The sequence below is a fragment of the Danio aesculapii genome, chromosome 10 (assembly GCF_903798145.1).
Source record: "Danio aesculapii chromosome 10, fDanAes4.1, whole genome shotgun sequence".
NCBI lineage: Eukaryota > Metazoa > Chordata > Actinopteri > Cypriniformes > Danionidae > Danio > Danio aesculapii.
Genome location: NC_079444.1, coordinates 24,267,711 through 24,282,840, shown reverse-complemented (window position 1 = coordinate 24,282,840; position 15,130 = coordinate 24,267,711). Strand labels below are relative to the sequence as shown.

Sequence of the window (15,130 nt, the reverse complement as noted above, 5' to 3'; positions counted from 1 at the left end):
CAAGCTGACAGGATTGGTTACATGTTTGTGATGAAAGGAAATAAGATGTTTCAAACCACATTTTTGAGTCTGTCTTTTGTACAATCGTATCTGGCTGCAGACATGCACAGTCTCAGACATTCAGTCTCTGACACATGCACCCAATAGAGCTAGTGACATCACTGTGAGGAGTAGGGTTAGGTGCGAGGTTAGGTGTATGCATTAAAAGCATTGCATGCAGTCTCAGCTTGCATCTCCACCTGGTCTGTAGCCAGACAAAATAAATATTTAAGAAATTTTGTGGTGTTTTCTGTTCATCTTGCCACTTAATGATACTGTACATTTAAATAGTATTCATAAGCGCAGCGCTGCCTTTTTACAGTGGGAACACTACTGTTAAAAAGTGCCAACTGCTGGCAAAGAGTGACTTTGCAACTCATTCAGCATGTCTGCCGTTTCCTTTACATGTATCAAAGAGCATAGAATCATAGAGGCGACATTCTAGTGGGATTTGGGAAATAGCCACTAGATGGCATGGTGGCCATTTTGGAATGAAAATTCTAATAGAACAACAGCGTATTATAAGTCTGTAAAATAAACTATTAAAAGTGCTGATGATTGTGATAGTAAGTGTCGTATTGTCTTCTTTCAGGTTGTATCTCAGCTTTAATGAACTTTTTAAATAAATAAATAAATAAAAAAACAAAGCAGCTGCTTGCCATCGCGATAGGAATAAGATCCAATGGACAGCCGATCGCTTTCACTCTAAAATAGCGGAACCGTGGGGCTGTTGCTGGGCGCTGCTGTTGCAATGGAACGTTCTATTGAGTGTCGCCTCTTGGTCATGCTAAGCTTTCTGGATGTATCAAAGACTATAGAATACACAAGACATGTCACTCGTATACTTTTGAATGGGGAAAAGTGTGAGCTTCTGCAGATTTCGTGTGATACGAACATTTAGAAATGAAACTAAAGAGACAGTTGTTTAATTTTATTGTTTATTCCTAATATGAAATGTAATCATAAGCTTGGCAAGTAGTTTTGGAGAATTTGATGTTTCCCAATTCAAACTGAATGCCTGAGCATACCACCCGAGAGGCGTTCTTAAAGATTGTCGCCTTAATGTGAAACGTGAAATGACTTGCCTTAAAGGGACTTTAGATGTATGTAGAAGGTCAATCCTCTCACATAACTAAAGTCAGACCAATCTGTTTTTGCTAAACATTTCAAATATATACAGTTTAATTTAGATTTTTGAAAAATGCTTATGCTGCACACATAATGGAAACGAAAAGAGAACAGGCAAAGTCTTAAGGGCATCACACACCAGATGCACCACTCAGCTCTGCGACACGGCGCGCACATGGCAGTTGAAAGTATCGCACACCAGACACGCACATTCACATGGTATTTAAAATGAAACTAATCAGATGACGCTCTGTGGCGCGCCAGAAATATGAGCAGTGTCCTGAGCCGTGGCTGGGTGCCGCCGACAGCCACCGACCTGCGGCGCTGGTGTGTACCCTGATAGAAACCTATGTTTAGAATTCTGAAATGTATGGCGCTGCGTGGCGCTGCGTGGCGCTGCGTGGCGCTGCGTGGCGCTACGCGGCGCGCCGCTGAGCTATGCTTCTGGTGTGATTTTCTGGTGCTTTAGGAGCCGTTCACACAGAATGCATTATTCCTTCCCACTGCTATACTTTTCTACTGTTTTTCAACGTAGACACATGCTGTATGGAGTTACAGAAGTTTTCAGAGAGAAATAACAAAACTTGTTTTAGATCGGTCTGAAATACAGGAGACTTTGCAAAAACGGCAGTGTTGGCAGGTATGCATGAAAGATCTGCAACTTTCACACAGTGCAGCTCATCACTGCCAGGTCCATAAGCAGTGGACTAATCAGAAGGGCTCATAGATGGGGCAACGTTTGCGAGCTTCTGTTTAGAAAGTTGGCAAGACAACTGTTTTATTCACAGTTCTCTCATATAAGTCTCTCATATATCTCTACTGAAAGACAGAAAATATTACTGTACAAACTGTATTGTACATAAATCAGATGAACATTTTCATATTAGTCAATAATATTACTGTAATTAATTTAAAAACTGAATAAATCTCAATTGACACACATTTACTCAAGTAAATAAACAGAACTGATGATGGGCTAAAAATCTGTGTAATTATGCGCGTGCAGATTCCGTGTGGGCCTGCATGTGGGTAGGGCCAGACAGAATCTGTGGACATATTTTACTATTTCTGCAGATATTTTTGTGAAAAATCTGCAAATTTATGTGGAATGATTTTGGGAGTATCAGAACTAAAAACTTTACAAACAGTGGATTTGGGGGGGGGGGGGGGGGGGTCTCTCCACACCACCACCAGTGTGCAGCATCCACCTGTATGATGCGATGGCAGCTACAGGACAATGGTGCCAGTGCACTCACCACATACTAGCTATTGATGGAGTGGAGAGACAGTGATAGAGCCAATTTGGTAAATGGGGATGATTGAGAAGTCATAACGTGTAAGGGCGGATGGAGGGAATTTGGCCAGGACACCAGGGTTACACCCAGGGTTACACCCTCTTACACCCCGGGTTACTATTCTTTATGAGAAGTGCTATTGGATTATTAATAACCGCAGGGAGTCAGAACCTCGGTTTACATCTCATCCGAAAGTCTCGATGACAGTATTTTGTTCCCACATCAATACACTGGGGCATTAGGACTCACACAGACTGCAGGTTGAGCTGAGAACTGCAGAGTCTCCTGCTGGCCTCTCTAACACCACTTCCAACAGCAACCTGGTTTTCCCATGTGGTCTCTCATCCAGGTATTGACCATGCTCAGCCCTGCTTAGCTTCAGTGAGTAACTTGTCTTGGGCAGCAGGGTGATATGGCTGTGGCATTTCACAATGGAGCATGCAGCAATAGCCTAAGAAAATGACACCTTTTAATTTTTCTGTATAATTGATGCATTTGGTATAAAATCAAATGGTGAAAACAAAATTGTGAATCGAATCATGAGTTCATCTCTACTCTCCTAAAATGGCTGTTCAAGTCATGGCACCAATGTCACCTATCATATTTAATCCCAATGCTTTGAGTGGGACTCAGACAGCTTGTACTTAGCCCTATCTATGCCCTAACTATCTAACTACCCATAATTAGCCCCCATTACACTTGTTTAATCACATTCCTGTCGGGGTCACACCACCAACGGAACCTCTTTGGTTCTACACGTCCTGCTTCAAGTTGGATTCAAGCTGGAATATTCAGCAAAAGTGCTAACAAGGACACTAGAGACCACAGACTATACTATACACCCTTAACAACACTCTTTGTGAGACACGGTTCGTGAGGTTTACCTGTACAGCTCTTACTATAGACGTCCTCCATAGCAATGGTACAAAATATCTTCGTCTCTCACATCGTATGTTTACAATAATTCCACATCTCATGAAATCCTCTATTTAACCAAACAAACAGAAATTGCACATGCCCAAACCGTAGACTTAATTACGGCAAACACATCTCCTCCGCAATCACACACAATCAGCGTGTGGCACAGTTCAGTCTGATGGGAAGAGAAAACAAGTTATCCGCTTTAGCGATCATCAACCAAACCTCCCTTTCTCTCCATCTTCCACTGCCTCCCACTTTTCCTCCTCTTTAGACCACAGGAAGAGAAGTAAAAGTATATGGATACATAATTCATCCACCGGAGGCTGAGCTAAAACTCTAATGAGGAAGCCAAAACCAGAGTGACTTCCCATCACAATTATGCATCATGAGCTTTAATTGTTCCTCTTGAGAGCAGACGAGCATGAGGGGTGGGGTGTTGATGTGGGGGTGGGGGTAATGGAAAAGTATTAGATAATTCGAGTTAATTTGCTTAAGCAAATTAATCAAATCAACAGCCACATGGAGCTCAGCACCAGGATATGAATTAAACAAATAAGGGTTGTGGAGTGCTTTTAGCCAGAAAGGCCAGAAGGATATTAATCTGTTTTTCTAGTGGCACTGCTGGTAATTACAAGCGATGGCTTTATTTGACCTCTTTCTTCCACAACACACGAGATATTGCTTGTACTGACATGTAAATAAACAGTCACAGATAAATGTTCAAGCTCATAATGGATTAAAAAAATCTCACAAATATCCACAGTGGGTGTTCATGTGGTAATAATGTGCATAACAGTTAGTTTCAAAATGTTGTGTCAAAAGGTTGTGCTATATTGTTTCTAAATCTATGTTTTGTTCTCAAGTTTAAATCCAGCTACTTTCATTTTCTAATGTATGTCACAACTTCGGCTTAACAGAATACAATGCAAAAACAACAAACAAACCTGTCATTGCAGTAAATTAGAAACATTATATTCAAATCCTATTTTCCAATGTTATACACCACAGACTAGAAAAGACTAAAATAGCATGAAAAAAATAAAACAAAATAAAGCATAAAACACAAACAAACAACACAACACAATGCAGTACAATGCAACTAAAACTAAATCAAAATGATTAAAATGTAAAAATCAGTTACAATAACAAAGCCTAAACTCAAAGTCTTAACGCAAAAAACTTCATCAATAATGTAAAAACGTCATTTCACATTGCAATAAAAACTAAATAATGCAATAAAATAAAACAGTTTTATTATAAATTTATTTTAAAAATAAAGTCTTAGTCTCCAATATCATACACCACAAACTCTAAAAAAAAAAAATACAAGAACAAAACAATCAAGATAACAAACCTCAACTCAACACAACTCAGCCAAAGCTAAACTAAAACAAATGCGAATAAAATATAAAAACCCCAAAACAAATCTAAACTCAAAAAATAAATAAATAAATAAATAAATAAAAGAAGACAAAACAGAAATTAAAACAAAACATAGGATGTGCTATTGTATGTAAAAATATCATTAGTAGTTAAGACTTTACAAAGTTCTATAGTCTTTGTTAGAACACAGAAAAAATCTCTGGAACACTGAAAACAAAACAAAACAAAACAAAACAAAACAAAACAAAACAAAACAAAACAAAACAAAACAAAACAAAACAAAACAAAACAAAACAAAACAAAACAAAACAAAATAAAACTTAAATCCAAAAAAACAACAACAAATTGTTGGTTGTTGGGGGAATCACAACAACAGAACAAACAAAACATGCTTGCAGTAAATAAAAACATGACGTATTATATAAAATATTACACAAAACTACAAACTAAAAAACAAACAGAAAACAAAGCAAAACATGCCTCAATTCCTATTTGGGAATGCGATGGGTAATGCACACACAAATATTAATATAATAATATGATACACGCCAGTTAAAGCTGACTTCTCCACCCAACAGCGAGCAGCAGACTTTATATCAGCCACACGCCACAGGCCACCAGAAACCCACTCACACTGCGATCTAATCTGCTCTTCAGTTATAACTTCATTTCCATTTCTCTTCTTCAGGAAGTATGACTGAACTCTCGCTCTCCTCAGCGCCCCGCGAATCAAACGGCATCGTTAATAAACCTATTGATTCCACATATTAATGTATTCATCAGCGGATACAGTGAGGGAGAGAGAACAGCTGCTCTCTTTATGGAAATCTCTAAAGATTTCATTAGGCTTTGGGGAGGTTTCATTATAGACCGTGGCCCTCTTCTCCTCCTGTTTCTCTCCACTCTGTTCATCATCTGCATTATCGATTCAGAGCTGCGGACATTTTAATTTCACGAGAGAGCCACGCTCAGCCGACCTCCGTCACAGAGCAGCGCGTTTGTGACACAGAGGAGAGAGACAGAAAGCCAGAAAGAGTTGGAATTCAGCAGTAAATCAGGAAGAAGTTTGCCCTTTTGAACAGCACATTGTGAAAAAGAGAGTTATGGGGCAGAGGTGATGTGTGGACATGTATTTCTTTGTCAGAAGCGGGTCACAGAAACAGGCTTGCTGTAGTTTGCCAAGAGATTAGAGCAAATTTCAGCCAAAAATGAAAATTTATTCATGCAGACCCACATGTTGTTCTAACCCCGTATGACTTTCATCAGAAACAAGCAGTTTGGAAACATTGAAGTTGTAGTGGGTTGTATTTTTCTTATGTTCACGATGGCAAACAAAGCTGCTTCTATTATGCAATTTAGTACCACCTAAAAAAGCTGTGAGTTTCTGTAAAAACATTTTCATTCCATGTCATTCCATTCAGTTCTAGCTTGATCCAATGACAGTAACATCCTGACTTCTACTGACCATGATGCTGCCATTTCAGGTGTCTTTTTCTTGTGGTGGTATAAAAGTGGTTTAGTCATGCGAGCCAACAATACAGCAGTGGCTGCAGCAGACTATTTAAATTGTTTGGGGTTTGGTTTCTCATGTCTCATGTTGTAAATCATGACATTAACAGTAACAATTCTCTCAGACCAATCAGTGATCAGCATTGTGTATGGATTGCATTTTGGTAATGGTATGGCTCGATTGGAACCTCACCCGAGTACTTAAAAAAGTAGCTGGTTAGGAACGCATTAAAGTACTCAAAATGGAATGTACTAAACTGAACGTGTCATATTATGCAGTGGAAAGAGCCTTAATTGTTTTCAATTTTGATATATTATCAATTAAAATGATCCCTGTAATGGGCAGCACAGTGGCACAGTGGTTAGCACTGTCACCTCACAGCAAAAAGGAAGAAGCAAGAAGATTTCTGTGTGGAGTTTGCATGTCCTCCACGTTTGCATGTCCTCCCCGTCCAAAGACATGCACTTTAAGTGAACAGAATGAACTAAATTGGCCATAGTGAGTGAATGTGATAATAGGTGTTTACCAATACCGGGTTGCAGCTAGAAGGGCATCTGCTGTGTAAAACAAATGCTGAAATAGTTTGTGATTCCTACCGCTGTGGCAATCTCTGATAAATCTAAGGCTAAGGCGAAGGAAAATGAATAAATGAATGAATGAATGAATGAACACAGGTCTGGTCCGAGCTTCTCCCTTAGAGAAACGGCAGTCTATAGCGATTGCTGATTGGGTCGTGTACTAGTAAGCAGGGTTTCAATCGCCATATTGACTGATACACTTTTCTTCATTCAAAACTACAGGGTGACATGTCTTGTATATTCTATAGTCTTTGTTAGAACACAGAAAAAAATCTCAGGAACACTGAAAACAACAAAAACAAAACAAAACAAAACAAAACAAAACAAAACAAAACAAAACAAAACAAAACAAAACAAAACAAAACAAAACAAAACAAAACAAAACAAAACAAAAGGTTTTGACTCATATTATATAAAAAAACACAAAACAAAACTAATGACAATAATAATCAAAAAATTATAACAATAACACAAGACAAAGCCTAAACTCATAACAAAGCCTAAAATAATAAATAAAATCACAAAACAAAAGCCCAAATCTATTTTAACGCATTAACCCTATATATTGCAACAATCCAACAAAACAAAGCAAAACAAAAAAAAATTGCAAAAACATCAACCACACTGCAATAATAAACAAAATTATACAACTTAAAAAAATAATAAAAGACAAAATACAACACAAACAAATACAAGACTTAAAATAAAACTTCTGCTCTACCAAACATATTCAACTCAAACAACTTAAACCCAACAAGAAAAAAAATAAACATCTCAAACAAAAATAAAAGAAGAAACTAAAATCTAAATCAATGCAATGAAAAAAAACTTTAAATATTGTTTTAGTCAAGACTAAAATTAAAGAACAAAATACAAAACAAACAATACAGCACAATAATTAATACCCTAACTATTTAAGTAAAAAACGACTTGAACAAAATAATAAAAATAATAGTCATAATAATAAAAAATAAATGAATAAATAAAATAAAAAAATAAAAATAATAATAATAATGGTGGCGCAGTAGGTAGTGCTGTCGTCTCACAGCAAGAAGGTCACTGGTTGGTGTTTCTGTGTGGAGTTTGTATGTTCTCCCTGCGTACGCGTGAGTTTCCTCCGGGTGCTCCGGTTTCCCCCACAGTCCAAAGACATGCGGTACAGGTGAATTGGGTTGGCTAAATTGTCTGTAGTGTATAAGTGTGAATGAGTGTGTATGGATGTTTCCCAGAGATGGGTTGCAGCTGGAAGGGCATCCGCTGCATAAAACATGTGCTGGATAAGTTGGCGGTTCATTCTACTGTGGCGACCCCGAACTAACAAAGGGACTAAGCCCAAAAGAAAATGAATGAATGAATAAATGAATAATAATAATAATAAAAATAATAAAAAGCTCAACACAAACAAAACCTCAACAATGCAGTCACTGGCATCAGAAGATCTGGAATGTACCACAGATATGATCCAGTGTGTGACTGTGTTGTTTGGACAGAGCAGCAAAAGCATTCCTCAAACTTCAGAAAGTCACACAGCTTTCAAAAACACACAAGGATGAGCAAACGATGACAGGATTGTCATTTTGGCTTTAACCGTTCCTTTAAAACCGTAAACAAGGATGCGCTTGATATTCTGTGCTCAGCTAAAAGGGAAAATAATTTGCAAGTTTCCTTTTTTGTATGATTGAATGCGATTTGTTTCACTTGTTTTCAATTATTTTTCGGGGTTGCGTTCTGGTTTGGTGCCAAGCGTGAAAATTCCGTCTTTTCTATGCAAGACTTGAAAGTGATTAGAGTTTTTGGAAGTCATGTTGAATAAGCCTGAAGAACAAGAAGAGTGTGTGTGTGTGCATGAAAGGGGAGACACAAAACAAGCACAACATCTACACAAACACCAAGGCTTTTATAATAGAGAGATAGAGACGGGATATCAATATACAAACCTTTCAATGCCATTCAGAAGGCTGCCAAAAAAAGAAGACGAATGAAAGATGGACAAAGTGGGACTGAAATAGAACCCCGACAGAAAAAACAGAGGATGCTGCTATCTAAACAGCCCATGCCAGATCTCAGATTACACCCTGAACCCACGAAGCAAACTCAGTCAATACTCTTCCTTTTGTCATTTTAAAAAGGCACCGCCATGCAAAAACCTGGCTGGAATTAAAGCGGAAATGCCCACGCTGATACATGCGCAGATAGAGCCGTGCCAGAGAGGAGATTTGGATGCGAGACAGAGGCAGCAGAGAGGCTACAAATACGCAGCTTCATAAAAAGAGATGACCTCAAAACGGTGAACTGCAAACATCAAACAACATCATTTGCACAGAACCAAACACAAAGGAGCAACATCTGTGTTGGGAGAGAGAGGGAGGGAGGGAAATCACAGGAGATGGGAGCTCACCTGGATCCATTTGTCTGGCACGGCCATGGTCAGACGATAATCAAAGCCCAGTCCTCCCTCTTCAATGGCCCTGCACAGGCCTGGCATCCCTGATACATCCTACACAATAATCCATGAGGAAATGGAGAGTGGGGGAAAGTGTGAGAATGTGGATTCCCTTCTGGAATGATACGGATTAAGCAGAGTTTTGGAACATGAAAGTTGGGTTTTAGCTGGTCTTTAGCTAGTCAGTAGCCAGGTTTCTATTACCCTTCAAATTGTATCAGTAGAAAGTATCCCTAATTCTGTAAATCAAAGAACTATTTTAAAACAAAAACTGCAATATAATTTGTTTTTGTTTTACAAGATCATTTAATAATCTTTAAAGAAACGGAAGTTAAAACTGAAGCTGTGGTTTTCATAGACTATACATGAATCTACTGACATCTGTTGTCATCAGTTTTGGACATTAGAGGGAAAAAATGTATTTGAGTCACACAGAATGCTTAAATGCTGTCACTTCATAATAGCCTTTTTTAATCACTCATCACAATAACTTTTCATCAACGTTTTTGCAAATTTGTTATGGAAACCAGGCTATTGTGACAACTAACAAATCAACAGGCCAGACTGTAGTAATGTGAAGGCATAATTCGTTTAAAAAAAAAAGTCACATCTTGAAAGCAAAAACATTGATTATTGCTTAAATTATTATTAGAACATACAGTACTGTATGGTTTTGGAAAGGGTGACATCCAGGGAATGCATTATTTCTTATGTGACTTTGTGGTCACTTTTTATAACGTTTTAGGACTGGAGGAATAATTAACAATATACTAATAAAATTTACTAAGTAAATACATCATTTATCATAAATAAATAAATAAATGATAAATAAATTATGTATCATAAATAAACAAACAAATAAATAAATGTACCATGTGTGCAATACTAAATTTATTAGAAATAACAACATTTTAATTCAAGAAATAACAGTAAAACAGAAAGAAAAAAATGGTTCAAATGTTTGGGCCATATTATCTGGTATTATTGTTTCCTGTGACAGGGAGAAACTGAACTGGGTAAGTGTAAAAAAATGTAATTAATAGCTGTTAAAGGCATAATTTGCTTTAAAAAAAAAGAAATAAAATAAAAATCATTATTTCACCTTCAAGTGGTACCAAACCTTTATAAATTTCTTTATTCTGTTGAACACAAAAGAAGATATTTGAAGACAGCTGAAAACCTGTAACCATTTACATCCATCCCAGCAGGCACAGGATGTCAACATAATGTCAGATTGTACACTAACGATGTTGCATTTGGGAAAATGAAAATCGGTTTGATGTCAGAACTCGACGTTGAAGTCCAACGTCCAACCTAAACTCAACCAAATCTCAACATCTAATGTGTGTACGTTACCACTATGATGTCTATCAGATGTTAGATTTTGGTTGCCATACCTGACGAATAAATGTCACTATTTGACATCAATATGATGTTGGTTTAAGACACAACCTAAAATAACCAAACATCAACGTCATTTAATGTCGTTATTGGACGCTAAAATAACGTTGTCCTTAGACGATGGCTAGACACTGAATTTTGGTCACTTGACTTCACAACCTAAACCTAACCTAATATTGACTTCTTATGACGTTGTGTGTCTGATGGGATAGTAAGAAAATCTATACACTACTATATACTATTTTACACTTTTTTTATATAACTTCTTTTGTGTTCAGCACACGAAAGTAAGTATGACAGGCTTGCACAATTGAAGAGTTAGTAAAAAAAGTGGACATTTTCACTTTTGGGTGGACTATTCAATGATCATCTGCCATGTGAGATCACATACTGTGAGCATGTTTGAAGTTTGGGAGAATGAATACTGTGAAGTATTGAAGTATTGATGAATACTGTGAAGATTCTCCTAATGTGCATGATTAGTATGAAACCAGATTTCATAATCGATTTAAAAACTCCTGTCTAGACTGAGCCAAGTTTAAAGCAGATGTCATAACTTTAGTGGATAAAGGTTTTAAGATAGCTAATTATAATCTTAGGCTAGTTGGAATTTTGAGTAAAAGAGAATAGGATAGAAACCTACACTTTCAACAAAATTTAGAGTCAAATCTGGCAGGTAAGTTCTAATCAGATCTGATCATGATCTGTCAGATTTCCCATTTCATCTGCCACACTGGTAGCTTGAAATGTTATAAAAACATAGAGGGTGAAAACAGTAATTCAGAATGTTCTTGAACATCATCCCTTCAAAGTAAATAAAGGAGCTGCTTTCTTACATGCAAAATGTCTGACACCCAGATGCAAAAAGTGTCATATGTCTGGAATGTGAGAAATACTGATTACCAAGAGCTTTTGAGCAAAAAAAAAATGATTCAGAAAATGATTTTTCCGCAGTGAGAGGCTTTGGGATTGAGAATTTTACCTGGTTTGTAGCAACCCTTGAGATACACATTCCTGCTATGTTCAGGGATGCAGTTGTACTCTTCTACTTTTCCATTCATTCTGCACTTTTGATTAATCGCATTGGCAGATGGGCAAATTAAAGCAATTTGAAAAACGCCTGCTTCTATTACAACCTGCCCGTGGGTCATACCAGACTGCTGAAGAAGAGAGCGTGGCACGGATCCATACAGCGCCTGGCCCTGAAAATCTCTCCTGTTCCTGTTCTTGAATCTTTTGGCCTTAATCACCCAATTATCACCCTGATCCATTAACCACAGTGTTGAGCTCCTTCCTCTCAGGAGCTAAGCTTTAAATAAACGCACCGGCACAGAGCAGGAGAATAGAGAAGAATGAAATGAATTTTCCACTCTGGAGCCAGAAAAAGGTAATAGGGGCTGTAATTGGTGGGAAAAAGATACGAGCATGAGAAATTATACCTTTTTGTGATGAAGGTACGGCGGGCTGGTACATTCTCACCTCCGCTACAGTGATGCATTGTGGGTAGAGCCTGTGCAGGATGTGATTGGCCAGCATTAGGTAAACGAGTGCGTTTTCATCCACTTGCATGCCGAAGTACTCGCTGTAGTTCCCCGAAAACGATGTGCCTGGACAAAACAAGGGCATTTGACTGGAATTCAGAGGAAATTCTCCAAAGAGACACTGATTAATAATCACAAAGTCATAAGTGAACCATTTCACTGTAATATGTACAGAGCGGCCAAGGTCTCTCATAATTTATGATGGTGGTCTAAGAGGGTCCTTCAAATCTATTTATGCAGTTTGTACTTTTCTTGCCTATTCAATGATTTAGAGCATTATTAATGCTGTAGAAATGACACAGTTGGCATGATTCGCTCTACACAAATCTGCATCCAAACTTTGATGCATTGATTAACTTATAAGGACTCACTCTCTCTAGAAATCAATATAGACACTTTTTTATAATGGCAGAGAGAGTTTAACATGCTGCAATTTAAGAAAACCCATGCAATAACAAAACAAAACAAACATTAGCAAATTAAGAATAGATATTCATCCATTTGACAGCATACAGTACTTGCAGAAAAACCTCACAATGCATACGCTTTAAAATATATATATAAAATAAGTTTTCCCAGAACACCAACAAATTAACAAAACATGCTGCATTTTCTCACAACACGAACAAATTACAAAAACGCACTTTACAAAAAAAGACACAATGTCATAAAACGTTAATATTAGGTTAGATTTAGGTCGTGACGTCAGGTGACCAAAATTCAATATCTAGCCAGCATCTAAGGACAACGTTATTTTGGCATCTAATAACGTCAAATGACGTTGATATTTGGTTGATTTTAGGTTGTGTTTTGTAACAAAAATTTTATGTCTGATAGATGTTATAGTGGTAATGTCCACACAATGTTAAGCTGTAACATCATTAGATGTTGATATTTGGTTGATTTTAGATTGGACGTTGGACATTAACGTCGGTCTGACGTTGGGTTCTGACATCAACGCGCTTTTCTTTTCTAAACAAATTGCAATGTCCCACATTGTTCAGGTACAACGTTAATATGACATTATGTTGACATTTTGAGCCTGCTGAAAACACTTGCAAAAAGAACGGATTACACTAGCAATGTTTGAAGGGGACCCTAAAATGTGACGGACGCTGCTGTGCCATGACTATAGCTCAGTGAAGCTGTAGGTGATCTTTGAAAGGCGAGTTCTTTGTTTGTTTATTTCAAAATCCTGATTCCCTTGTCTTTTGTATTTTAATATCCTAAATAACCATAACCTAAAAAACCGGGTCTGTCACGTTTTAGGGTCCCCTATGGGCTTTGAAAGTGTTGTGACACATTTTAGACAGTTTCGTAATCTGTTTGGATTGTAAGATTTATTTGTTTGCGTTGTGAGCGTGTGAGTGTTTTTTTAATGTGTTTGCGTTGTGAGGATTTGCGGCACATGTGCTGTCAAACAGATAAAGATCTTTTCTTAATTTGCTGACATTATTAGAATTTTCCAAAAAGCAGATAAAAATAAACTACAGAAGAAATGAGATGACTCTTTCAGCCACCATGCTTTTTAGTTTCATCTGTAGTTTATTTTTATCCGCTTTTTGGAAAATTATAATTTTATTATGCATAAATGAATCAGTTTAGTGTGTTTGATGCTGGTGTGAGAAGAACCTGTTCTTGTTCAAAATGACATTTGCTTCCATATGTCGAAAATGCATTTTTCAGAGATGTGGATGGAAAATATTAAATAAAAGAAAATAAAAATAGAAATAAATAAAATGAAGAAATAAAATTTTAAAACACAGATTTTCCTAAACTATATAACCAGCTAATCATCTTAGAATTCACAATGCATGATTTTCATAATTGAAGTATTGCTGTTGTTTTCACACTGCATGACTATTTAGGGTAGCGTTCAGTTGCTGTTGTGTTCATACTGCATGATGGATCAGTGACATGAGGACACACACTATATGACAATTACTGACAACATTGTCTGACTCACAAATGCATGCGAGAATTGATAAGATCACGTGCGAGACTGGAAATGGTGCAAGAAATATTTTAAATATTTAATTCAAAAGGTCTGTGTGCTCACAATGATTTACAGTAAAAAGGCAAAAAGAAAAGAAGATTATGGAGAAGGAAATAATTGGGGAGCTGCAGGGCAGTATAAAGAGAGAAAATAAATAATCAATAAATAATTTTGAATTGTGCTGCTATGGCTGTTCAAGGAAATGTTCCGTTCTTTTCTTTTAATGTTAAAGCTTATTGATTCTGATATTGTGGTCTATAACTCCTCCCCGAACTCTACACTCATCTGTCTCCTGCTCTCTCATTGGCTGTTGGTCATCGCTGATGTGTTTTTCAGTCAGATGAAATCACACACATTGAATCATGTTGAATCATAAAATATTTCACAGGTGTCAGCAACACGTCAGCGATTCACTGTGTGATTGTGGCTCTAGTGAATGAGCTTCAATTTGCCTCCGAATTTGGGCCTTTGTCAGCTATTTCAGAAAAACTGTCAGGAAGCGAAAATTAGAGCTAAAATTGTGAAGTGTGAACTAGGCAACAGACTAGTTTCAACAAACTTAAACTGGAAATTTCTGTAAAAATTAAACCAAAGTGGAGAGAAAATTTGTGAAAAAAAGAAAAGAAAATGATGGCAGTGTGTTCGATTCAGACCTGTTCATGCTTTTTGTCAGATTTCCTATTTCATCTGCCACACTGGGAGCTTTTTAGGTTAAAAAATGTAGGGGTTGAAAACAGTAATTCAGAGTGTTCCTGAACATCATCCCCTCCAAAGCGAATTGAAGAGCTGCTTTCTTATATGCAAAATGTCTGGCACTCAGAGGTGAAGTGTCAGTTGGTTGGAATGTGAGAAATGGTGATTTCCAGGAGCTTTTGAAGAAGAACAAAAAAGATTC

At 37.2% G+C, this 15,130-nt stretch overlaps 1 protein-coding gene across 1 annotated transcript in view; it reads right to left on the bottom strand.

Moving 5' to 3' along the window:
- gbe1a (glucan (1,4-alpha-), branching enzyme 1a) overlaps nucleotides 1–15,130 on the bottom strand; it is a 251,831-nt gene that overhangs the window by 107,840 nt on the left and 128,861 nt on the right. Inside the window, exons 9-10 of the mRNA XM_056466954.1 lie at nucleotides 12,178–12,305; nucleotides 9,253–9,351 (exon numbers count right to left, since the gene is read on the bottom strand). Coding sequence (XP_056322929.1) covers nucleotides 9,253–9,351; nucleotides 12,178–12,305 — 227 coding nt within the window. The remainder of the gene's footprint in view (nucleotides 1–9,252; nucleotides 9,352–12,177; nucleotides 12,306–15,130) is intronic.